General features: G+C 41.1%; 1 protein-coding gene across 1 annotated transcript in view; it reads right to left on the reverse strand.

The window, feature by feature from the left end:
- Positions 1-25,714, reverse strand: part of AMD1 (adenosylmethionine decarboxylase 1) — a 50,427-nt gene that overhangs the window by 3,813 nt on the left and 20,900 nt on the right. Inside the window, exons 2-8 of the mRNA XM_050951426.1 lie at positions 14,108-14,194; positions 7,978-8,104; positions 4,746-4,848; positions 2,343-2,385; positions 2,101-2,245; positions 767-859; positions 515-670 (exon numbers count right to left, since the gene is read on the reverse strand). Coding sequence (XP_050807383.1) covers positions 515-670; positions 767-859; positions 2,101-2,245; positions 2,343-2,385; positions 4,746-4,848; positions 7,978-8,104; positions 14,108-14,194 — 754 coding nt within the window. The remainder of the gene's footprint in view (positions 1-514; positions 671-766; positions 860-2,100; positions 2,246-2,342; positions 2,386-4,745; positions 4,849-7,977; positions 8,105-14,107; positions 14,195-25,714) is intronic.

Here is a 25,714-nt window from a genome sequence, read left to right on the forward strand (position 1 = left end):
ATCAGCTGTCTTGTGTTGTTTAGAGAGGAGGGGAGGGAGGAGCCAGGATGCAGCATGCAAAGTAAAGGGGGAGAAGGTGGGGGGTAGAAGAGGCAGGTCAAGGGTGGGAGTTTGGGGGAAGGGGTGGAGTGGGCAGGCTGAGGGTTGAGCCCCCCACCCCCGGTGCCTGCAGAGTAGTGGAAGCTGCCCTGGAACCTAAACCCTCCCCCTCCCACATTTACATTAATTCTTATGGGGCAATTGGATTCGCTTAACATCATTTCACTTAAAGTCTCATTTTTCAGGAACATAACGTTAAGTGGGGAGTTACTGTATGCCAAAATTATGAAGACTGGACCCCAACGATTGCTTCTTCTCTTTAGCCCAAAGCAGCTACTGTTCAAATTAATGTAAATGGAAATTATAGGAAATGGAGAAGGGAAATAAATGATTTTAAAGCAAGGAGATTTTATTTAGTTGGCATCTATGTCTAAAATTACCTTATTTAGTTGCCAGCTAGCGAAAGGAGACTTACCTGATTAACAAAAAGGGTGGTAACAAATTTTCCTGGCTTGAAAACATCTACAACCTTTCTAATCAGCTCATCATAGGATGTCTGACCAACGTTTGTTTCAAAACTAACGTAAGAAAACTCTGGTTCTGGAGTGATGTGAATAGTCCAATAAGTTCCCTGAGGAAGACAGAAAACGTTAATTAGAATCATTCATAGAAACCTAACAATGCTTTAGGTGTCAATACTCGATAGCAGAAAAAGTATGAAACTTACATCCGATTTCATCCCATTCATTGAATACCCACAAGGATTGAACATTGTAGCATCAATGACAGAACCTGGTATCAGGTCACGAATTCCACTCACCTGAAACGCAGAAGTAAAGTTATAAAGTGCAAAGTATGTACCAATGAACTTCCATACTTTGGTAACCAGATTTGTAGAATACAAAGTCAGTGAACTCCAATTTAAGAGACCAGGCTCAGAAGGGATGTCAGAATTCTTGCTCAGACATGGAAAGAAGAAATTTATCAACTAGAGGCCCATTATACAAAGACTTGCTTTCTTTCTAGCCCTAGTCCTGTAGGAACACCTGCCCCAGAAATCAAGGTGGCCTGACCCCTTTCCCTTAAATCTTTAATGTATTTTCATACTAATTCTTAGTGCCAGTTGCATGTTTCACTGAAAAGCAATTTAAGGATGAGGGTGTAATTGACAATTACAGCTATGACTGCAACAGATAAAAATGGAGTTTAATAGTCCCAGCAGTCCCAAAGTGGGTAATGAGGACTGTTTGGATTTGCTTTGAAATCTGAACAACATTCTCCCCTATTCGTGTTCTAAGGGAAGGGTTCTATTTCACTGAAAGTACAGGTCTCCCAGACAGTACTTGCACTATATAGTCATTCACTTAAAAGCCATCTGTTTAAAGTCCTATGAATATTTCAGTGAGAAGCAGTGACTGTCTTTTTACCAGAGTCAAAAATTTTAGGAGGGATGTAAGGGTCACAAAAGATGGAATTAATACCTAAATTTTGTTATCAGAAGGGGTAACTTCAACTTTCACCTTAAGAGGATTTTTTTTTTTTTTTAAACTTCCACAGTTCTAGGGGAGAAGTTTTGTCTGAGTTTTAGACTGACAGCCATATGGTTCAACTAAAATTAAACTACTGACTTATCCATTCTTTTTATTTTTGCCAGTCTCCATCTCTTCAGTTTTACGTTCTGTCTATTTCAGTCTCATTCAGTGGGTTCATATCCTTTTTCTCCTAAGGAACTCTTTCACCTCTTTTCCAGACCACCAGTAAGAGCTTGCCATCAGCAATTTCCAACAGATGGTACAATGCTTTCAGTGACCTGAAATAGGGACACTAGAGGGGAAAGGTGCTCTTCTGCAAAAATTAGTTGTCTCCAGAATTCAACTTCTTTTGGCTCTGGGAGAGAGAGTCTGAAGTATTTGTCTGCCATGGCATTTTCCCTATTAATCTTTCCCTACCACAGGGAGCAGATTATGAATCAGCAAGTGCTAGGTCAAGCTACAGTTGCTCGGTCAAGCTACAGTTGCTCAATTCTGACCATCCTATATAAAATTTAAACTCCAGACTTACACGAGTGACATCATTTGCAGTAACACCGTCTTTCATGTAGAACTGGTCCATAACTACTGGATCAAGCTCGCTCATCAGAATTTCCAGTGTCTGATCTGGCTGATTGGTTACCCGACTTTCTGGGAAATCCAGAGTGTACAAATACCTGTTTAAAATACAATCATTTCTGTATTATACTAGCAGCACTTCATACTGACCTGTACTTTAGAAAACAGATTTCAAAATCTTAAAAATATACCTACCAGCAATCAGAATTCATACGCCCCATGCAATAAGCTGCTCCATCTATTTGGGACAGAAGAAAAGTCTATTTATAATGCACCACAGCTGATTCCCTTCTCAGTGAAGGATTAACCTAATTTCTATTTTTAACAAGGACAATGCAATAATCATTTATGGGACATTTAAAATGGTCTATTACCCATCTATTTGGCACACTACACCTGTTCTTGTAATCCTATAGATAAGGCCACTCTACATATAGTATCAGAGGTAGTTGAGAGAGTTTATTTTTCTCTTTTCTAACAGACTGTCACACAAACCCATCATTTCTGTTTTAGGTCTAACCTTTCTGGAACATCTTTAGTACGTTTTATTTATAAGGGCAATGGGAATTAAAAACAGACCTGTGACCCATTAGGATACACAGTTACAGGCTATGTCTTTAAACAGCAGGCTCACAAGCTAGCTGTTCACTATAACAAAACATACCTGAAGTACACTAGCTCAGCAACTGAATACGTTAATATAAGGGTGTATAGTCTATCATTCAGGATCAATATATTAAAAAGTAAAAGGAGACTAGAAGTTAACTGAGAATATTTAAAGTATTTTCAAAGCATTTTGAATTTTGTAAGCTACCTAGCTTAGTACATCTGTGGTTCTACTTTGAACAGTGCAAAACTGGCACCTTTTACTCCCATTTGCTCCCTGGGTGCATTCAGAATGTCATCTAACATTAATAAGATTACACTGCTTTCTGTTTCTGAAACCTACAGAGCCACCACCACTAAACGTCAGCTCGATTCTATTCTATCTTTTAGGTCAAAAGCATTGTTTACTACTTCCCACTCAATTATTCTGCATACCTCACCTCACTCACGACAGTGGGGTGTTACAAGTTCCCAGCTGGACGTATTGTGGGCTATAGAAGCTTGCCAGTGGTGACAAAGAACCTAGCTCAATTATCAGATCCCAGGCTGAGTTTATGATGCCAGCATGTTCCACATCAAACATGTCATTAACAGACAGCATGGAACCTCACAATGAAAGATTTAGAGCCCCTTCAGTGTAAGACTAAACCTGAATGCTTTTTTTAAAAAGTTACTAGGACCTTAGAAATATACAGTAGTAGCCACCTTGCTGTAGTTATTAGGCCGGGTATCCTCAGTGGCCACTTGTTTGAGGAGCTCTAAGATTTTAACACTGATGGCTTAAGCATATCAAAACTCCACAAATCACAAACATAGGACTGGAAGGGACCTCAAAGGTCATCTAGTCCAGTCCCCAGCCCTGAAGCAGAACTATGCATTATCTAGACCACTAATGACAGGTGACTGTCTAACCTGTTCTTAAAAATCTGACAGATCCCACCACCTCTTAGTTACCTTGTTCCAGTTAGGAAGTTTTCCCAATATCTAGCCTAAATCTTCCTTGCTGAAGTTTAAGTCGCTTACTTCTTATCCTGTCCACAGCGAAGCAGCTATATTCCCAGCCAGTAGAGCAGCACTGTGGGTAGGCATGCCAAGGTCTTTAATCCTGAAGTACTACCAGTTCAAAGTTCAAATTTATGTTTTCTAGGTTATGCAATCCCTAATGTACCCTAGGCAGGAAATCAGCTGGTACAGTCTTTGGTTCAGAGGTGGAGCAGTCTGAGATAGCCTGTACTGACTGTGAAAAGCTACAACGGGGTGGGCAAACTACAGCCCGCCAGCCGTTTTAATCCGGCCCTTGAGTTTCTGCTGGGGAGCAGGGTTGGGGGACACTCCATGCAGCTCCTGGAAGCAGTGGTATGTCCCCCCCTGCAGCTCCTCACGTAGAGACAGCCAGGGGGCTCTGGTTTGCACACTGCCTGCACCCCAAGCACCGCTCCCACAGCTCCCATTGGCCAGGAACCACAACCAATGGGAGCTGAAAGGGTGATGCCTGCAGATGGGGCAGTGTGCAGATCCACCTAGCCATGCCTCCGCGTAGGAGCAGGCGGGGAGGGGGTACGGGATAGACACACAACATACCTCTGCTTCCAGGAGTCACTTGAGGTAAGCACCACCTGGAGCCTGCATCCCAAGCTTCCCTATATGCCTGAACCCCAGCCCTGATCCCCCTCCCACCCTCTGAATGCCTCAATCCCAGCTCAGAGCACCCTCCTGCACCCCAAGCCCCTCATCCCCAGTTGCACCCCAGACCCCAACTCCAATTTTGTGAGCATTCATGGCCTGCCATACAATTCCTATTCCCAGATGATGCCCTCGAGCCAAAAAGTTTGCCTACCCAAACTACAATAATGTTTTCACAACTTAGAGCCACTCAGCATGTGCAGGATGTCATGACTGCAACAGGAAGAATCGGTAATTTATTTGTCAGACTTAACTGAATACATAACATATGCTCTTAATACACAGACAATGACAATTCCATTAACTCACTTGGGAAAATTTCATTAAGGAACTCTACTTCTTCCTGGAAATTCCTATGTGGGTACTCCTGGTGGGAAGGCTTCATGAAATTCTTACGTGAGTAAAAGAAGCTCTGAAAAATAAAGTCAACTTTGATATTTAGTATGCCTGGGTACTATTCTAGAGATTTTTACATTCTAGTTGGACAGCAACTAAGAGGATAATTAGATGCAAAACGCTCACCATTACTAAACGAATCAGTAAAGAAGAGGTTATTCATCTTAGAGTAACTGCAGTCCCTTGAGATGTCCCCCCCCATGGGTGATCCACTTTAGGGTGTGCCTATGCCTCTCGAGCCCTTGAGCAGAGATTTTTCTGCCTGCAGTGCCCATCTGGCCTCTGCCCTATGCCTTCTCATGTCAGAGGCTATACAGAGATGTGCAGGCAAACTTCCTTCAGTTCCTTCTCCACCTGAAGGTCTCCACAGAGAACAAGCAAAGGGGAAAGCAGGGCAGGTAGTGGAGCATCCATAGATGCACACATCTTGAAGAACTGCAGTTACTGCACAAGATGAGTGACTATTACTTTGAGTACTGCTCCACTTCAGGTGACTTCTGAGCAGTTTCCCCCAAAGGGAGGGAGGCAGCTTTGGAACTAGATCCACAAGTAAAGATACTACTGCAATACCAAGAGCCACATCGCATCTGACAGCATGGACTAAACTGAAGCACAGTACTTCAAAAATGTTTGTACTGAAGCCCATGTAACAGCCCTACCTATCTCAGACACTTGTACATTCTTAAGCAATGCTGTGGATGTTTGCTTGTGACCTGGCAGAATGTGCTATCACCCCTTCAGAAGGATGAACATCTGCAGTTTAACAAGAGACAATACATCTAGATATCCATCCTGATAGATCCAAGGTATCCAGGATTTCTGCTCAGACTATTTGCAAAAGACATGAACAGCCTGAGTGACATTCAAAATTGCTTGGTCCTATCTAAGTGAAAGGACCAAGAGCCCTTCTAACATCCAGGGTATGGAAACAGGACTCCTGCAGAGAGTTGTGGCTTGAGGAAAAACATTTGTATATGAATAAATTGGTTATTAAATAAGGCAGAACTCAGAAATTTAGGTAAGAAAATAGGATGTGGGCATAAACAAACTGTATCCTTAAAGAATACTGTAAAGGGAGAAATCTCCCCAACTCTACAGGCTGACAAGATGGCTATTAAAGAGTCTTCGCAGACAAATGCAAGAGATCAGTTTGCCACAGGTTTGAATGGATGTTGCATAAGGCAGTTCACTACCAGGCTGAGGTCTCAGGTCGAGGTGAGGTCTCCGGTCTGGGGGTAGAGATTTGCCAAACCCTTATTAAACTTAGAGACGGAATGAGAAAATATAGAAAGCCCCTCAGCCAGATGCAAAGCTGATATTGTGGCCGAATGGACCTTAGTTGAGTTGAGCTAAAATGTAGTGAGTCCTGAAGTACAGGGGACAGTAGCAGTCTGGAGACTGAGGTTTCAGTATCAACAGACTCAGTACCCACAAGGAGCGGGGATTCCCGCTCATCTGTTATGGACAAGTCCCTCGCATATCTGAACTCCTGCAGGTCTGAGTAGGGAAAGGAGTACTGACACATTAGTGGAGGACATGGTAGCCAAAGCTGATGGTACTGCCAATGGTGGGCATACTGATGTAGGTGCTGATGGAGTCTGTTCCACTGCTTGCTTGGTACTGAGGGTGCAGAATGGGTAGATACCAATTGAAGGATGAATTTGATGGTACTAGACCAGGATATTTATGCTTGCCAACCTTGTCCCCAGAACAGAATACTGAAACCCTGTAAGAGCCATGTCTCCCACTAGAACTCCAGGGCTTTCAAACTCCTCTAGTACTGGAGGAGTCATCCTTCAATGGTACCAAATTGAGAGCTCAAGGATCTGGAGACCACAGATCTCACAGGGGACCTGAGCCTTTTGGAACAGGGTCCTTCAGATAAGAGTTGGTACTCCTCTCCTCTTTGGGGGCCCTCTCAGAATCATCCAATGACTCACTTCTTAGGGGAAGCCTGCTTTGGATCTGTCTGGAGACAGATGCATGGAGGGGAGGGATCTCCTGACCTGACTCAAGACAATGGTCAAAGTAACTGGCCTATCATTAACAGTCTGAGCTTAATCTCCCTGTTCTTTATCCTCAACTTGAGGGCTAGTGAGACACTGCACTTCCAGAACATGTGAGATTCCCTCAAGCAAGACACTTGGAGTGGCTGTCACTCAAAGATATAGCCTCTCAGCAAGAGAGACAGCATTTACATCTGGGAGCCAGGCATGCCTTGCCAGGAAGACAAGCTTCCCCAAGAGAACAGACTTTTTCTTCTAACACTTATTAACTAACTATAACCGCTAACAACTAACTCATCTTAACAAAACTATAAGAACACAAAATTGCTGAGGCACACTAGAGCTCCATTTCAGGCCAAGGTGGTAAAAGAACCGAGGGCAGTTTACCTGTGCATCCCTATGCAGCCTGATTGTCCAGCATAAGGAGGCATAAGGCACACATACAGGTCAAACAGACACTGCTAGTAGAAAAATCTTCAATGAAGACCTCAAGAGGCGTATGTGCCCCTGAAGTGGAGCACCCATTTGGAGCTAATTTATCAGGTTTCCTATACCAAATGAGGCAAAAGAGCATTCAGTCAATACAGATCTTTGAATAGCTACTTTATCTGTTAATTTTTTTAAATGTAAAAGGCTAAAGATTAGACTGATGGGCCTCAAGTTTTCACTTCTGCTTTCTTTTATTGTTTGCAAATTCCATGTGATTCCTCTACACACCCCCACTCTTAAAAGGAGGGAGAATCATGTAGAATCTAGAGTTTTCCTCAGAGCTAAATCCACATAAGCAACATCTTAGCTCTCACTAACAAATTTACAATAAAATCCAGTGAATACACAAGGGAAAATGTTTCTTAAAGACTAAAGAAGCAATCTTATTTCAAATTCTGAGTTACATTTGAGAAGTATTAAGATAATTTGACCATGTCCTTTTTAAAAAAAGGAACAAAGTTAAAAAGTACATACAGGATTTATGAATGCCATCTTGGTACAGAAAGGTATGAAAGTTATAGGAGAGGAGATCACATCATTAAAGGAAGTAGAGTTCATGGAAGTTGTGAAAGACTACATGTGAAAACGAATTCAAAGGTCTTTAGTACTACATTGCACCAAATCTGTTAGTTGTATTTCTGGCAGCTTACCTGAATTGAGTCAAACCCACTGTACTCCCTAGCAAGCTCCAACAGGGGAACCAGTGCTTGCAGTAAGAGGGTGGTACCACATGTCTTCAAAATGAAACGTCTCTTGGAGACAAACATGCTACTCTCACTGAAAAAAAGAAAATGTCTTATATTAAAAATGGATTGGTGGTTTAGATCTTTGTGCAGCACCTTCAACAAGGGTTACAGTAAATACACATTAAACTTATGTACAAAATAAACTTGTGGCAGGATTTGGAGAGCAATGATTAGACCAGGGGTGGGCAATAATTTTTGCAAGGGGCCACTCCATGAATTTTGGTAAGTTGTCACAGACCGCACATTACTACTATATTAACTGAGGGAGTACGGAGTCTGGCAGAGTTTGGTGTAGGAGGGGACTCCAGGCTCGGGCAGCAAATGGGGGTGCAGGGTCTAGGAGGGAGTTTGGATGCAGGAGGGGGTTCTGACCTGGGGAAGGGGTGTGGGCATGAGATGCAGGCTCTGGCCGCAAGGTGCTTACCACAGGCAGCTCCCAGCCGGTGGCGCAGCAGGTCTCAGGCAGGCTACCTGCCTGCTGTGGCCCATGCTGCTCCTGGAAGTGGCTGTGGCCGGCTACTGCTGGCACATCTCTGGGCACCCCTTGGAGGGGAGGGGGCCAGTGGGTCTGTGCACTGCCCACCCCCACAGCTCCCATTGGTCAGAAACTGGCCAATTGGACACGCAGAGATATGCCAGCAGCAGCCAACTGCTTCCGGGAGCAGTGTGCGGCCACAGCAGGCAGGCAGCCTGCCTCAGCACCCCTCTGTGCCGCAGGACTTTTAGCAGCCTGGACTCAGATCACAAAGGGGCAGAGGAGGCTGGACAGAAATGTTAGATGAGCTGGATCCAACCCATGGGCTGTATTTTGCCCACCCCTGGATTTTACTAATTCCATCACACTAGAGCCAAGCTTATCAATGCTAAGTAGGTAACTACAGTGTACAAAGCCAGCTGCTGCAATAGGTCTTTGCACCACATATGACAAATCAGAGAAAGATTTCAGCCAAGATTTCCAGATGTGGCTAGTTATTTTTGGGTGCTCAGACTTTCTAGAAAGGGCCTGATTTAATCAGAAAAATCAGGAACAATCTGAAAATCAGATTTATTCAAGATATCAACTTGAACATCCAAAAGTCAGTCACTTTTTGAAGTCTTGGCCTGAGATGTCGATAAGAAATCAAGATTCTTTAGTTCAAGTGTGTGGAATTTGCGTTCACAACTGTGAATAATAGTTATGCCTTTTCTGGATAAGCACGTACCAGATACAAGCAGCAGCTGGATAATTTACTGTTTACTTGCTGCAACTGCATATGAAAAAGCATTAACAAAAATAGGCAAGCATTTATGTACAATTCAGTATTTGAGCATTCCAAGACGCATAATATATACACAAATCTTGATTAGTAAATACAGCTATCAGAAAACAATGTCAGCATTCATGTAAGAAGGCACCAGTAAATCTCAGACTGTTCAATTTGACTAATCAGATCCATAATGCCCATGTTCTCAGTATTTGTTTCAGGTTATATTAGTTTGACCACTGTATCTAATTCATCTTTGGCTAAAAAAGTAACTTTCCTTGCCTGAAAATGCTTTGTTTCTTTAGGAAACATTTTTGGCTGGTTTCATTATTATTCACTATAACAGTGGGTGAAATGTCTTGCTACCCTAGAAGCTAAGACTACAGTACAAGCAGTCTATACATTTTCCCAGAAATTCCAAGTACGGAATTTGGACTACAGCTTTAATTAGTTACCGAAAGGCTTTCCTGAAACAAGAGCAATTCCATTTTAAGACTAATTAGCTTTATATACAGGCACTGAAGAAATGAAGTGGGCCAGAACAAAATCTCACTGCTTTTTATAAAAGTCTTAGATTCCAAAGCCAGAGGGATCATTGTGATTGACCTAATCTGCACAGGCCACAGAACTTGCCCAAAATTATTCCTGTTTGAACTGGAGCATGTATCTATCAAAAACATCCAATCTTTATTTCAAAATTGCGCTTGGTGGTAAATCCACTACAGCCCTCGATAAGTTGTTGCAACTGTTAATTACCCTGTTAAAAATTTACACCTTGTTTCCAGTCTGAATTTTGTCCACGTTCTTCCAACTATTGGATGTTCTTATACCTCTCTCTCCTACACTGAAGATCCCATCATCAAATATTTGTTTCCTTCTCTAAGGCATCTGGCATTTGCCACTGTTGGAAAATAGAATACTGGACTAAACAGACCACACTGGTCTATAATTTTTGAGAAGTCGTCTGCTTTAGACATAAAATGTGATATTTATTATGTATTTTGATGTGCTGAATTCAAATATGACAATTAAAACAACTGATTGGCTACTGTTTCTAAGATATTTAAGTTTTTACATTTTATGTCTATGTATATTGTGTAGATAGAGTTTTAATCATAAATTGTAAGCCTAGGTCTTTTCATGTGTTTATGGTTGCTTTACATGATAATTTCACCTGTCCTGTTTGTGTAACACTTTAAAAATCAGCAAAAGGGTTCTAAAAATAAAATTTATTATGAAACAAAAGGCAAAAAACTATTATGTACATAGTTTAGTCCTATTCAGTGTCTACTCAGCGTTTCTTGGCTTGTCTCTTGTATTCATTAAATGGAGCATCTCTTCTCACTGTCCAGCAATAGTCTGCAAGCATTGATGGGCTCCATTTGCCCTGATAGCCCGCCAGGAGATTCCACCGCTGTAGTCTGGAGTCCAACAGCTCTGCCTTACTCTTGGGTAGTTCCAAATCCCTGACAAGGTCATTCAGTTCACCTTGTGTTAGGAGGTGTGGTTCAGAGGAGGAGGATGGGAGAAAATGTGGGTCCTGTGACATTGATGGTTCAGGACCAGAAGTTTCATCCTCTTCCTTGTCTGACTCAAGTGAGAATGATTCTGGTGCATTAGGAACCGGCAGTCCTTCTCCATGGGGTATTGGGTGTATAGCTAATGGAATGTTTGGATAATGCACAGTCCACTTTTTCTTCTTTGACACACCTTTCCTAACTGGAGGCACCATGCAGAAGTAACAATGGCTGGGATGATCTGTTGGCTCTCTCCAAATCATTGGCACTGCAAAAGGCATAGATTTCCTTCTCCTGTTCAACCACTGGCGAAGATTTGTTGCACAAGTGTTGCAGCATATGTGTGGGGCCCACCTCTTGTCTTGATCTCCAGTTTTGCAGCCAAAATAAAGGCGATAGGCTCTCTTAACCATAGTGATTATACTGCGCTTTTGTGATGCAAAAGTCACTTCACCACAAACATAGCAGAAGTTATCTGCACTGTTCACACAAGTACGAGGCATCTCTGCTCACTTTGGCTAAACAAAAAACTGTCCCTTTGCAAAATCAAACCCTGACAAATAAGAGAGCACAACACTGATTTCTAGAGCTGATATAGGGCAATTTGTTGAGCAGAGTGATGAAAGCTTCGTTATGACTGCATCATCCATGACTTCTAGGAATAACATGATGCAATTTGTATAATGTATGACGCAATACCAGCTTCAGTTGCATCATTCATTGTTTTGCCTAAAAAGCAAGTACTGTCCAAACCCAGTCATAGATTTATTCATAGATCCAGTCAAAGATGTATTTTAGTCATTTCTGGTTTAAATTGAGATCCCTTCCCTTTATAACTCACTTATCCTCTGCCATTCCCAAGTCAAAGGTCATATATACCGACCCAATAGCATATCTTGAAAACTAGAGCCAATCAACAATTTTAAGCATCATTTTCGTTCAGTGACCCAGAATTAGTAAAGTTGGACTACATTTATTTCAGAAACATTTTGGCTGTAGAGCAGTGCCATTGGTCTGACCCAGTATGGCTATTCTTATGTTTATGTTCCTATATATGACTGCCCTATCCTCATTATTTACCACTTATAGGCTTATACAATTGGTAGGATTTCTTGTTTCCAATATACTTTAGAAACTCCTCACTGTCCCTAGCCCTTCCAACCATGGATTTTTCTCTGAAGACTAGCTTTTTATCAATATTATATACCTACCAATTGCTGCTTATTTCCCAAGCTAGATAGGAGGAAGTTTGTATCTAGAACAGTGCAGATATTTCTGTGAAGAACGCAGAGACTGCACAGCCACCAAAGAGAACAGACTGTATACTGTCTTCAAGGCATGGTTTGGGCAAACCTTGTATTTTCATTTACACTATGGTCTCCTTTAAACTGCTCTAGAAGTTCAAATGATGCCCCTTTAAGCAGCCACTTATACTCCTCTGGCACTCGTATACGTGACAATTTGGGCCCCACACATTTCAGCTGAAAAAGCAAATTAGTGAAAAATTAGATCAAGGAAAGCAGAGCAGCCTGGACAGAACTGTATTTTACGGTATCTGCCAGTGAATATATAGTAGCCAGAAGGCTATAGATTAGTGTCTGTCCATAGTGACATTCCAGAATTAGGAATATATACCTAAAGATCATCAATATACCTTTAAACAGAACCATGGGTTAAAGAAGCTGAATATGAAAACTAAATTGAGAACTGGACATTTGTCAGCCACAATGAAAGTTAGTTCAAATGGCATATACTAATGAGATGCTGCAGCCTTTAATCATGGATAAATTTACAGAAGTTTCAGTTACTAACCTGGTCTGATCCTTTGGATTTAAGATCACACTATCTGACAAATTAACCTTAGAAAAAAACTTGCAGAATCTGTTAGCCATGCTGAACAAGTAAGTTGCCCTTTCAAAGTAGTTTGCCAGTTCCAGAATTTGTTCTTGAGTTAAATACTATTTGGAGGCAGTCTTCTCCATTTCATAATCAATTAGTAAGAATTCAGATTGCCTCTTAATTTATGGCATGAGATGTGTTATGTAAGATGCCCACACAGCCAACATCTGTGTTTAAAGCCACATGTTCATTACAAATCAGTGACTACTGACAGACTTGAACTTCAGTGAGTCAGATACTCAAGTACACTGTTAGATGAACCAGGAGATATAGTGTTTAATACACATTGGCTATATGTTTATTACTCCCTTCTGCTGGTGCAATGTCAGACCTCTTCAAATATTTGTTCTCTGTGGATGGCTCACTTATGGAGAGTACTATTATTGTAGATTCATTTTTCCTTTAAGAGACAAAAGTAGGGGTTATGCTGTGTGCACAGTTTAGCTAGTTGTGTATTTTCTGCAGCCATGGATTCGTAACAGATTAAACAGCACTGAAGTACAAGACTGCAGATGCTGAAGGTTTTCTAATACAATTTCTTCAGGAGTTTTTCACAAGCTATTTTTTGATTAATATATTTATGAAAACTGAAACTTGTGTACTGTGAAGGACTGCCTCCAAGGTGCAGTTTGTGGTCCTTGTAGTGAAATGAAAGAGTGAAATCAACCTTTATTTCCACACCTTTCATTTGACTAAAAAATTTAAAAAAGTTAAAATCTAGAGTTATACACAAAACAGGCAGGCAAGTGTTTTTGCCTCTCACTTTTTGGAATGTGTGGCAGCAGCTGAAAGCAGAGAAAGTTCAGAAGATTTGTCTTAGTATAAGTCATTCAAGATTCATACAGCACAGCTGCAGAAACCAGGGGGGAGGAATTCCAGAGATTTCAGGGAATCTGAAGATTTGTTTACAGATGTCCTTAGTTCAGCAGCTATACTTGCTTTCCAGAGCAATTAGCCTGATTTCTATATTTCATGTAGATGCAATAAAGCTAGCTTTGAAATTAAGTTTTCAGTTAGTCTTCCCACACACTGCTGAACATAATCCTTGTACATGTTTCATGAACCCTTAATGTGGGAGATTTCTACTGATCCCAAGTCAATGTCTACTGATCAAGTAAATTCATCATAGAACTAGACAGATATAAAGCTAGTTCCTTAATCCTTTGAGATGCAGAACAAGACAAGCAGTAGTGCAAAACCTTTATAAAATGATTCATGATAATTGAGCACAAATGTGAAACATGTTTACAGTTGAGACACTGCAAGATGTAGACATCAGATAAAAATCTGGAGACTAGAACTAGGAATGACTACTTCTTAGAATATAATTATGTATATGCTTGTGTAAAACAGTTTGTTGGAATACTGGCTTACCTGAGTACATAAGCTTCCTGCTTGTCAGTTTTTGTCACACTTATGATCAAACAATGCACATTCTCCAAAAGTTTGTCCCACTCAAACCTATAAAAGAAATCAGTAAGTTAAATCTAATTTAAACACCAAGCGATTTCTGCCACAGAATTCAATTTAATTCTATAGTTAAGGTATGGTATCATTTTTATGATGAAGACTTTATATTAAAACGGTAAACCACAAGAAATATCACTTCTAACACCTTCACATTTAGTTTTGGTAAATGGTAGTTTACTGCCCCAGTTTGAGTTTACACATCAGCTAGCTGGTTTCCACCAGTTTTGTTTTTAAGTCTCCATGGCTTAATTGACACTGCATATGGATTTAAAGCAATCACAACGGCTTCTTCCTCTGGAGAAGTATACAGCCACACTTGGTTAATTAGTTGCTTCCATACTTGGCTAGAGGAGATTCATAAACCAATTCCCTTACATTTTTGCAGCAGGTACTCTTCAGCTCAGCTAACCACTCATTCCTCCACATCCAATGGCACTAGTTCCTTGTAATTTGTAGACAACACCCTCTGGCATTAACTGGTAGTCAGGAATCCTTTTCTCACCTGCTAATTCACCATGGCATGTCACAAACTAACAGCTTACACATCTGTTCAACAAGACAGTTTAGCTACCCAATTGTGGTTTCAAATATTAACACTTCAGACATTCTTGGAGATGAAAGATGAGGAGTATTTATTTGCTTGTGCACTGTAAATATTGACAATCCTTCCATTCCCATTTTACCAGGAAATAAGACAAGAAGCAACATCGAAAACGAACGTGTAAAAATACCTGCAATGTTTTTATGTTATAATTAAATTATAGAAACTTCCATTTATAGTCACAGCAACTACTTAGCAAACTTGACTAGTTTGATTAGAGATGGACAACCTGCATTTGAGCTACAGAAGTTTCAGTTAGAGCGCATTTCAAGCAATATTCTTCATACAAAGTTCCAGCTTCCTTGAGTGTGAACAAGTGCTATAAACTTCTGAAGAACCATGGTCTAGACTAGAGATAAAAAACCACTAGGTTGTTACTAAGAAAAACCAGCCATGTAACCTTGGGCAAGTCATTTAATCTGTGCCTCAGTTCCCCATTTCACAGAAAGGGGTATATTTCCTTTGTCTCAACTGTATGCTCTTTGGGGAAAGGACTGTTTATATATCTGGACAGAGCTTAGAACAATAGAACTCTGATCATCATTTCAAATGAGATTAACATCTAGTTTTAGTGACATGATCCGTGATAACTGGCATACAGGAGTAGTACAGGATGTTGTTGTCTAAATCTCTGTGAACAAGCCATTGGCTTTTTTTTTTTTTTTTTTAAATAAAAACCAATCCCCCCCCCACCTTGTCTTACCACAAATCAAGTTTTTTAGTGCCACTTTAAGCAGCTTCATGACATGAACATTAGTAACTTATTTAGGTTAACCTTCTGTGGGGCAGGATTAAAAAAAGTGTAATCCACATAGGATAAGCCACTGGATTATAATGCCCTGGTAACCACAGGATGATGCACTAGGACAGGTTGTGTCTCCACCCCAACACACTAACGAGTTTCAATGAATAAAGTGAACCCTGGTCAATTAAGACCGAAATTTAACTTATACACCATATTGCAGAGAATATTTACTATTAGAACACTATTTTTAAGCTTTAGCACAAAAAATATACTGGCCACTGGTACACATTGCTGATCTCTAAACAAAACGTCATACTAAAACTTTAGACTCCCAGAACTTCTCCTACATTTATCTCATGCGTAACTTCCATGGAAGTTGGATTTCAAATAATGCAAACCACAAAAAAAAAGGTGTTAAGATCCATAGCTACTGAAACTTGGTAAAGCTAAACATTTGATAGCTTCATCATAAAAAAGCTATGCATCCATATATATAAATCTCTTCTATAAGTGATCAGTGTTAACTACAGCCACCACTAAACACCAACTCGTTTCTTAATGAATGACAACATATAAAAATGTAACCGGCAAGCCACCACACACCATTTACTTCACCTGACCGTAACACTGAAAACTTGAATTTAATGGCAATAAATTGAGTAATCAGAGGATGGTGGCACACTGAAATAAAGTGTTTCACAACTATGAAATTAATGCCAAATTCCAGTTTAGCAGTAAAAACCCATTCATCTATGTATAATGCCAGTACAAAATTGAACTCAAATGAGAAAGAAGCAGGAAGTGTGCCACTGAAGAAAAATTAATTTGAGAATTAAACCTTTAAAGAAAAGAGCAGTAACTTTCAGTTGAACTCTGAACTCGGCACTAAACACTTCCAGCAACCCATTTTATGTAGTCTACCATCTATATTACTTCAGTCTTCTATAATCAATTATCTGAAATGAAGGAATCAAACGCACAGCAGGTGTTTATTTTTTTGTTTTTGTTTTTAAAGTCTAAGGTGATGAAATATCTATAAAAAACTAGAAAACAGACTTAATTTAGTTCCTCAACTGAATATATTAATCTGCATCTCCTGTCAGTTACTTATCTAACTGCCACTCTGTTCATTTTCTGGTCTAGGTGCCCCTTATTACCACTCAAGAGATCAGGCCTTGTGCCTTTACCTCTCTTGGGTGGATTTCTGCTGCACTCTCTCTCAGATCTGGTTGCAGTACCCTGTGTAACAGTGCTTACCCAGGTTCTGGCACCTGTAGTTCTTCCCTCAGGGAGTCTCACCAGTTGTGTAGAGTGACAAAACAGCCTTCTTGAAGAGAAAGTTATTCTGCAATAACACTTAAGGCATGAGGGAAAAGAGTTTTAAAACAAATGTTCTTCATGCATGTCCATTTTACACTAAAGACTAATCACCTGATGGTACCTTAACTTCTGACACTAGTAGGCGCTTGCCTCTTAGGCTAGGAGCACTACAGCAGCACCACTGTAAGTAAGCTCTGTAATGTAACCATTACCTAAGTCTGCTTGCTCCATATCTCCCCACTACCCAACACCAACAGTCTTACTTTGAAACAACTCTAGCAAATTTAAAAATTCCTATGTGCAGAGGACATTATGTCTTGGCACTGCCTCAATCTCCCTCAAATGTTCGTAGAGAAGGGGATTATCTAGGGTCATTCTTCCCTTCCTGCTTATTTTTCCTTACAAACTTCCTATTACACTTAACCAATATATTTATGCAGTAAACATCCCAACAACCAGAACACCATTCAGTATTTGTAAGTTTAAAAAAGCAGCTTCAATTCCATCAGTACTGCTTTAGGGCACATTTAAATTAAACAATTTATTAAGAAAATGCTACCCAATCTATAAAATTATGCTGGGCTTCTTGGTTAAACTATATCAAATTAAAATGCACATTTCTGAATATCCTTGTAGCTGCCAAGCACAAATTCTAGGAAGTCCATTACTGTCTGACAGGTAGTTTAGCTGACCAACTTCTCTCCCACCTCCCACTTTGCTCTAGACTGCTAAATCCTCACAGTTTAAGTTAACAAGCTTTGACAATCCATAAAATTGTTTTATGAACTTTTAAAACAATTATTTCTTGGTTAACCAATCTAAAGATATTCCTAAATCTCAGTGCATCTCATAGCAAGTTTTGAGTAGTGTATGCAGGGTGGATTTGGTTTAAATCAAACCAATTTAAATCACTAGTCAGGAAGACTCAATTTAATCACTGATTTCTACATAAGAATGCATTCCTGTTGGTTATTAACCTAGATACATTTCTTCACAACTCAGAGAGAGATGTAGGTTTCACTTTTAGAAGGTACACACTATACATTTTTTAAGTGATTGATTTTGAAAACTTTTCAGATTAGTTTTACAGCTATATCAGAAAATGAATGATTGGTTATTTCATTTACCAAAGTTAACTGAAGCAGATATTTATCAAGTCACTGGGAGGTGAACTTCTCCAATTCAATGGGTTAATCGTTAATATTTGCAGGACTATCTTGCCATGCTGTATTAGGAGAACATCACCAGACATTTAAAATATTTTATTTAACTAAAATGTTATGTATTTTACTTCTCTCTTCAACAGCAAAGATTTTAACAAAACAAGAATACGAATTTTTGAATTTAGTTAAATATTCAAATTTTTAACATCAGGTTAGTTTTAACAAACAAAAATAGTTAAACTAAATTTTTAAAAACAAATTAAATCGACTGTCAGTCAGGTCAACATTAGAAACTTCATATATTGGCTTCTGCAGCTAACTCAGTAATCTTTACCTTCATTTTCCTGTTTGTTTATAATCTGGAAAAGAAAAACAAGCTTTCCTGCTTTTTCAGGTCCAAAATGATCTCTGAATTTGGAATGAATTAGTCCAAAGGAAGAAAATATTTCTACACGAGCAGAAGAAGCTACTGCTGTTAAAAGTGAGAGTATCACTTAACCGTCTCTGAATTCAAGTGCTTAAGCGACTTCCACCAGTTCACTGGTGTGACTCTTTAAAATATCAGCAGCAAACATTTCTTGAATGGTTCTTATTCCCAAACTAGGTCTCTTTACAGCCTGCTGCCATTATAGGTTTTCCCTTCAGAGAATCCTATGGTAGATCTCAAATCAATGAAAGCTACACTCAGAAAGACTAAGATTTCTGAAACATGCTGCTCAAACAGTTTCACTTTTGTTTCTACTGCCAGTACCCCCTTCACATTTAACTCCAGACTACACCTCTACCCTGTTATAACGCCACCCGATATAACACGAATTTGGATGTAACAGGGTAAAGCAGCGCACGAGGGAGCGGGGCTGCACACTCCAGTGGATCAAATCAAGTTCGATATACTGTGGTTTCACCTATAACGCACTAAGATTTTTTTGGCTCCCAAGGACAGTGTTATATTGACATTTTTGCTGTAAGCATGCTATCTCCGGAGACAAATCCACAGTCTGAGAACTGCAAAACTAAGCATCTCTGACGGTATCTTCTAGACTAAGCACTGAGTTCCATTGGGTAGATAGAAAGATTAACCTAGATCTATACACAAGCCCCTGGGGCCCCAGAAAATTGGGTCCCTAATCCATGAACTATTGGAAATCATTTACAAAACTTCTTAAACATTACATGAATATATTCTCATTCTATAGAATTAGAATTTATAATCCCTATTCCATTATATGAATGAGATCTTTGAGCTACAATGCATCTTAATTAAAACTACCTTTAAGATGGATTTTTTCCTCAAAACACACTTTACCAAAAAATCAGATTTAAATAAAATCTATTGTTTTAAAAAAAATATTGATTTTTATCCACCCTGTATAGTAGTTGCTTGAATAAGAAATCCTGTACTATTAAGTTGGCTGTATGCCTACAGTATCTGCTGTGCTTACTTTTTTTGCTGTGTTCTTATACACTCAAAAGATAGCACAATCTCCTTCCACCTCTTAAGTTTACCAGGTTTTTCAGATTTAAAAAAGTAATATTGTTTCAACATGCTGTTTATATCATACTGTGATCAAATGCAAACAAACTGGCCTTGAGAAGACTTGATGCAACGAAATTTTAAGAGGAATAAAAAGATACCTGGGTATTTAATAAAATATTAAGATTCAGGAGTACACTGAAGACAGACTGCATCTTCCCCCTTTTGTGCAGTTCAAGTGACAAATGAGATTGGCTTTTGTATTCATCTATTTTACCCAAGTGAAGGATTTTTCCCTTGACTCCCAAAGTGGTATATTTAAAGGCTTTTTAAAAAAATCTAGGCAATCTATTCATTGCTGATCAGTGCCTACATTCTGATGCTAACAGTGTTAAGTGTTAAAATCATACATATATTTTCTGTTGGCTGAGTGAAGTGAAGCCTTACACTCCACTTGATGACTGATCAATTCTAAAGTTTCAGGAAACGTTCAGGGGAATGTTCAAAGCAAAACTACTGATTTAATTGAAAGCCTGACAGCCAGAAAAGCCTGGTTTTCATTAAGATCACTATATAGTCACTAGTACAGGGATGAGGCAATGATCTCAGTGTTAGAGAGAGCGACAACTGGCCTGCCTGGGTGTACAGCTCAGCTAAGCATGCAACCCTCTAGTAATTTAATACTTAAGTGACTACTGCTCCAAGAAAAAAGTTTCTGAATGTGGGTATAAAAAAGAAAATCTGGCTGTGGCTTAGCGAACAGGAGCTGCTAACAGGGAGTTTCGCAAGGGAGTTCTCCAGGTGAAGGAGGAGCACATACAGCATCTGTGGGGTAAGTGACTGTCTGCAGTGTGTGTGTTTGTGTTTGGGGGTTACTTGCTGTGTGCTGAGCTTGTGTTTGTCAGTCTGTTTGGTGGTTTGTTTGTTTGAAGGACTGTGTGCTGTAGCTGGCAGTTGGAGGCGGAGCTACCAAGGAAGGTTTGAAAGCTAGAAGCCTCTGGTAATTGACTGAGCCTTAACCAGTGGGCGGGGCATTCACTCAGGCCAGGGCTTCATAAAGCTGCGCACAAGTGACCAGGAGCTGCTAACAGGGAGTTTCGCAAGGGAGTTTGGAAGGGGAGTAGGAAGGGAGTGGGGGTCCCTTGTCGGTCTCATCTGTGACCCATTGGTCCCCTGAACCTATAAACCAAGCCACATCCAAAACCTTTCTGTTGAAAGCAGAGCAGAGCGGACAGGGAGCTGCAGATGGGAATTTTGAGAGAGTCTGACAGAGGGAGGCTTACGATGGTGAGGAGGACCCACAACACCTGTGGCAGCACTCCTTCTGTCTCCTCCACCTGTGCCTGTAGCCAGACAGAGCACCCAAGCATGGATGCTTTTACCCAGATTCTGGTGTGGGCTTGCAAAGACACTAACTTGCAATTTCCACTTACTGATATCCAGGCTGGGGGTGGCATCCAATGTGAAAGGTGCCTACTGGTGGAATCTCTCAGGCAGCAGGTGGGAGAGCTACAGGAGGAGGTGGCTAGGCTGAGGAACATCCGTATCCATCAGCAATTTCTGGACAGTATCCATGTGGAGACAGCTGACGTAGCTGTCCCAGTTCCCAGGACTACTGACACACCAGTGGAGGAGGAGATGGCTCAGGGTGTATCTGACACACCAGTGGAGGAGGAGATGGCTCAGGGTGGACACTGGCAGCTGGTTACTTCTGGCAGCAGGCAGTGCTGCACCCCTGCTGCAAACCCTCCTGTTGTGATAATAGATAACCGTTATGCTCTTCTTGATACAGGAGAGAAGGAATCACCCCCAACAATTAAGGAGGGGAAGCCTCGTAACCCTAAGGCTGGGAGGTCTGCTGCCACCACTGGTAATAAGAAACGTAGAGTAGTGGTGGTTGGAGACTCTCTGCTGAGGGGGACGGAGACACCCGTCTGTCGCCCTGACCGTTCATCCCGGGAGGTATGCTGCCTGCCAGGGGCCCATATCCAAGATGTTACAGAGGCATTGTCGAGAATTATCCGGCTTTCTGACTACTACCCCACGCTACTCATCCATGTGGGCACAAATGATACTGTGAGGTGTGACACTGAGCAGATCAAGAGTGACTACAGGGCTCTGGGAGTACGGGTTAAGGAGTTTGGAGCGCAGGTGGTATTCTCTTCGATTCTTCCTGTCGAAGGTAGGGGCCCGGGCAGAGACAGATGCATCGTGGAGGTGAATGCCTGGCTGTGAAGATGGTGTCGCCAGGAGGGCTTTGGCTTCCTCGACCACGGGATGCTATCTGAGGAAGGACTGCTAGGCACAGATGGCGTTCACCTTTCGAGAAGGGGAAAGGCCTTATTTGCTCACAGACTGGCTAACCTAGTAAGGAGGGCTTTAAACTAGGTTCAACGGGGACAGGTGAGCAAACCCCACAGGTAAGTGGGGAACAAGACCTGGGACATGAGTAGGAAACAGGAAGGAGCATGGGCTATAATGGCAGAGAGAAAGGAGGGTCAGGGCAAAGCTGGGAGGCAAGATCAAACCAGTATCTTAGATGCCTATATACAAATGCGAGAAGTATGGGTAATAAGCAGGAAGAACTGAAAGTGCTAATAAATAAATATAACTATGACATTGTTGGCATTACTGAAACTTGGTGGGATAATACACACGACTGGAATGTTGGTGTGGATGGCTATAGTTTGCTCAGGAAGGATAGACAGGGGAAAAAGGGAGGAGCTGTTGCCTTATATATTAAAAATGTACACACTTGGACTGAGGTGGAGATGGACATAGGAGATGGAAGTGTTGAGAGTCTCTGGGTTAGGCTAAAAGGGGTAAAAAACACGAGTGATGTTGTGCTGGGAGTCTACTACAGGCCACCTCATCAGGTGGAAGAGGTGGATGAGGCTTTTTTCAAACAACAAAATCATCCAAATCCCAAGACTTGGTGGTGATGGGGGACTACAACTATCCAGACATATGTTGGGAAAATAACACCGCGGGGCACAGACTATCCAATAAGTTCCTGGACTGCACTGCAGACAACTTTTTATTTCAGAAAGTTGAAAAAGCTACTTGGGGGGAAGCTGTTCTAGACTTGATTTTAACAAATAGGGAGGAACTCTTTGAGAATTTGAAAGTAGAAGGAAGCTTGGGTGAAAGTGATCATGAAATCAGAGTTTTCAATTCTAAGGAAGGGTAGAAGGGAGTACAGCAAAATAGAGACAATGGATTTCAGGAAGGCGGATTTTGGTAAGCGCAGAGAGCTGATAGGTAAGGTCCCACGGGAATCAAGACTGAGGGGAAAAACAACTGAGGAGAGTTGGCAGTTTTTCAAAGGGACGCTATTAAGGGCCCAAAGGCAAGCTATTCCGATGGTTAGGAAAGATAGAAAATGTGGCAAAAGACCACCTTGGCTTAACCACGAGATCTTGCGTGACCTACAAAATAAAAAGGCGTCATAAAAAATGGAAACTACGTCAGATCACAAAGGACGAATATAGGCAAATAACACAGGAATGCAGAGGCAAGATCAGAAAGGCAAAGGCACAAAATGAGCTCAAACTAGCTATGGGAATAAAGGGAAACAAGATGACTTTTTATCAATACATTAGAAGCAAGAGGAAGACCAAGGACAGGGTAGGCCCACTGCTCAGTGAGGAGGGGGAAGCAGTAACGGGAGACTTGGAAATGGCAGAGATGCTTAATGACTTCTTTGTTTCCGTCTTCACTGAGAAGTCTGAAGAAATGTCTAGTATAGTTAATGCTTACGGGAAGAGGGTAGGTTTAGAAGACAAAATAAACAGCAAGCAAAAAATCACTTAGAAAAGTTAGATGCCTGCAAGTCACCAGGGCCTGATGAAATGCATCCTAGAATACTCAAGGAGTTAATAGAGGAGGTATCTGAGCCTCTAGCTATTATCTTTGGGAAATCATGGGAGACGGGAGATTCCAGAAGACTGGAAGGGGGCAAATATAGTGCCCATCTATAAAAAGGGAAATAAAAACAACCCAGGAAACTACAGGCCAGTTAGTTTAACTTCTGTGCCAGGGAAGATAATGGAGCAGGTAATTAAAGAAATCATCTGCAAACACTTGGAAGGTGGTAAGGTGATAGGGAATAGCCAGCATGGATTTGTAAAGAACAAAACATGTCAAACTAATTGATAACATTCTTTGATAGGATAACGAGCCTTGTGGATAAGGGAGAAGTGGTGGATGTGATATACCTAGACTTTAGTAAGGCATTTGATACGGTCTCGCATGATATTCTTATAGATAAACTAGGAAAGTACAATTTAGATGGGGCTACTATAGGGTGGGTGCATAACTGGCTGGATAATCGTACTCAGAGTAGTTATTAATGGCTCCCAATCCTGCTGGAAAGGTATAACAAGTGGGGTTCCGCAGGGGTCTGTTTTGGGACCGGCTCTGTTCAATATCTTCATCAACGATTTAGATGTTGGCATAGAAAGTACGCTTATTAAGTTTGCGGGCGATAAACTGGGAGGGATTGCAACTGCTTTGGAGGACAGGGTCAAAATTCAAAATGATCTAGACAAATTGGAGAAATGGTCTGAGGTAAACAGGATGACGTTCAATAAAGATAAATGCAAAGTGCTCCACTTAGGAAGGAACAATCAGTTTCACACATACAGAATGGGAACAGACTGTCTAGGAAGGAGTATGGCAGAAAGATCTAGGGGTCATAGTAGACCACAAGCTTAATATGAGTCAACAGTGTGATACTGTTGCAAAAAAAGCCAACGTGATTCTGGGATGCATTAACAGGTGTGTTGTAAACAACACACGAGAAGTCATTCTTCCATTCTACTCTGTGCTGGTTAGGCCTCAGCTGGAGTATTGTGTCCAGTTCTAGGCACCACATTTCAAGAAAGATGTGGAGAAATTGGAGAGGGTCCAGAGAAGAGCAACGAGAATGATGAAAGGTTTTGAGAACATGACCTATGAAGGAAGGCTGAAGGAATTGGGTTTGTTTAGTTTCGAAAAGAGAAGAGAGGGGACATGATAGCAATTTTCAGGTATCTGAAAGGGTGTCATCAGGAGGAGGGAGAAAACTTGTTGACCTTAGCCTCCAATGATAGAACAAGAAGCAATGGGCTTAAACTGCAGCAAGGGAGATTTAGGTTGGACATTAGGAAAAAGTTCCTAACTGTCAGGGTAGTTAAACACTGGAATAGATTGCCTAGGGAAGTTGTGGAATCTCCATCTCTGGAGATATTTAAGAGTAGGTTAGAGAAATGTCTATTAGGGATGGTCTAGACAGTATTTGGTCCTGCCATGAGGGCAGGGGACTGGACTCGATGACCTCTCGAGGTCCCTTCCAGTCCTAGAGTCTATAAAACCAGGAAGTACTGGATCAAACTTATAGTTCATTTACTGAACGTTTTGGAAAACAGAAGAATGACTAGTAAATGAGCTGAGAGTCAACACCTGCTTACTTAAAATTGAAAGTAAGGCCATGTCTACACTACCACTTATGTCACCAACAGGGATGTAAAAAAACCTGGGTGACAAGTTTCACTGGCATAAGCGCTCGTGTGCACACTTATGTCGGGGGAGAAGCCAACATAGCTACTGCTGCTTATTGAAATGGTTTTATTATGTCAACAGGAGAGCTCTCTCCTGTTGGCACTGATCTGCTACAGCTGCACCTCTAAGTTCACTAGTGTAGACATGGACTATGTTGCTGAATACCATGCCTGCGGACATTGTAGAGATGTTTCACATTTTTTAGGTTAAATCAATGCAGTGATGCCGGTGTCAATCTGCAGATATACTGAAACTAGCTCAGAAGCATTAATTGCCCCCACTTACCTCATTCAAGGCCCTGTGAACATCAAGATTCTATGGCCAGGAAACCTGGCATTTTTGGTGGAAATGGCACACTTACCATGGGAGTCTATTTTTCTGCAGCCAAGTGCTCAGTATTATTTTTCACTTTTCTTCCTCCTCTCCAGTTTTCTCCTCAATGGAACCAGATGACATTATATTTTTCCTGCACTGTTCCATGAAGCCAAGCAGCAGAGCAGACCCAACAGTTCCTTTTCCCCCCATCATTTGTGGATCTGCTACTTAAAGCCTGACCTTCCTCTGCTGAGCCCAAATCAGAGCACATCAAAATGCTTGTCAGCTGCCATAATACTTCAGAGTTGTCAGAGCAGCCCATATAGGATTCTGGGACAGGCATATGGTTAAA

This window comes from Gopherus flavomarginatus, chromosome 4, assembly GCF_025201925.1.
Source record: "Gopherus flavomarginatus isolate rGopFla2 chromosome 4, rGopFla2.mat.asm, whole genome shotgun sequence".
Taxonomy (NCBI): domain Eukaryota; kingdom Metazoa; phylum Chordata; order Testudines; family Testudinidae; genus Gopherus; species Gopherus flavomarginatus.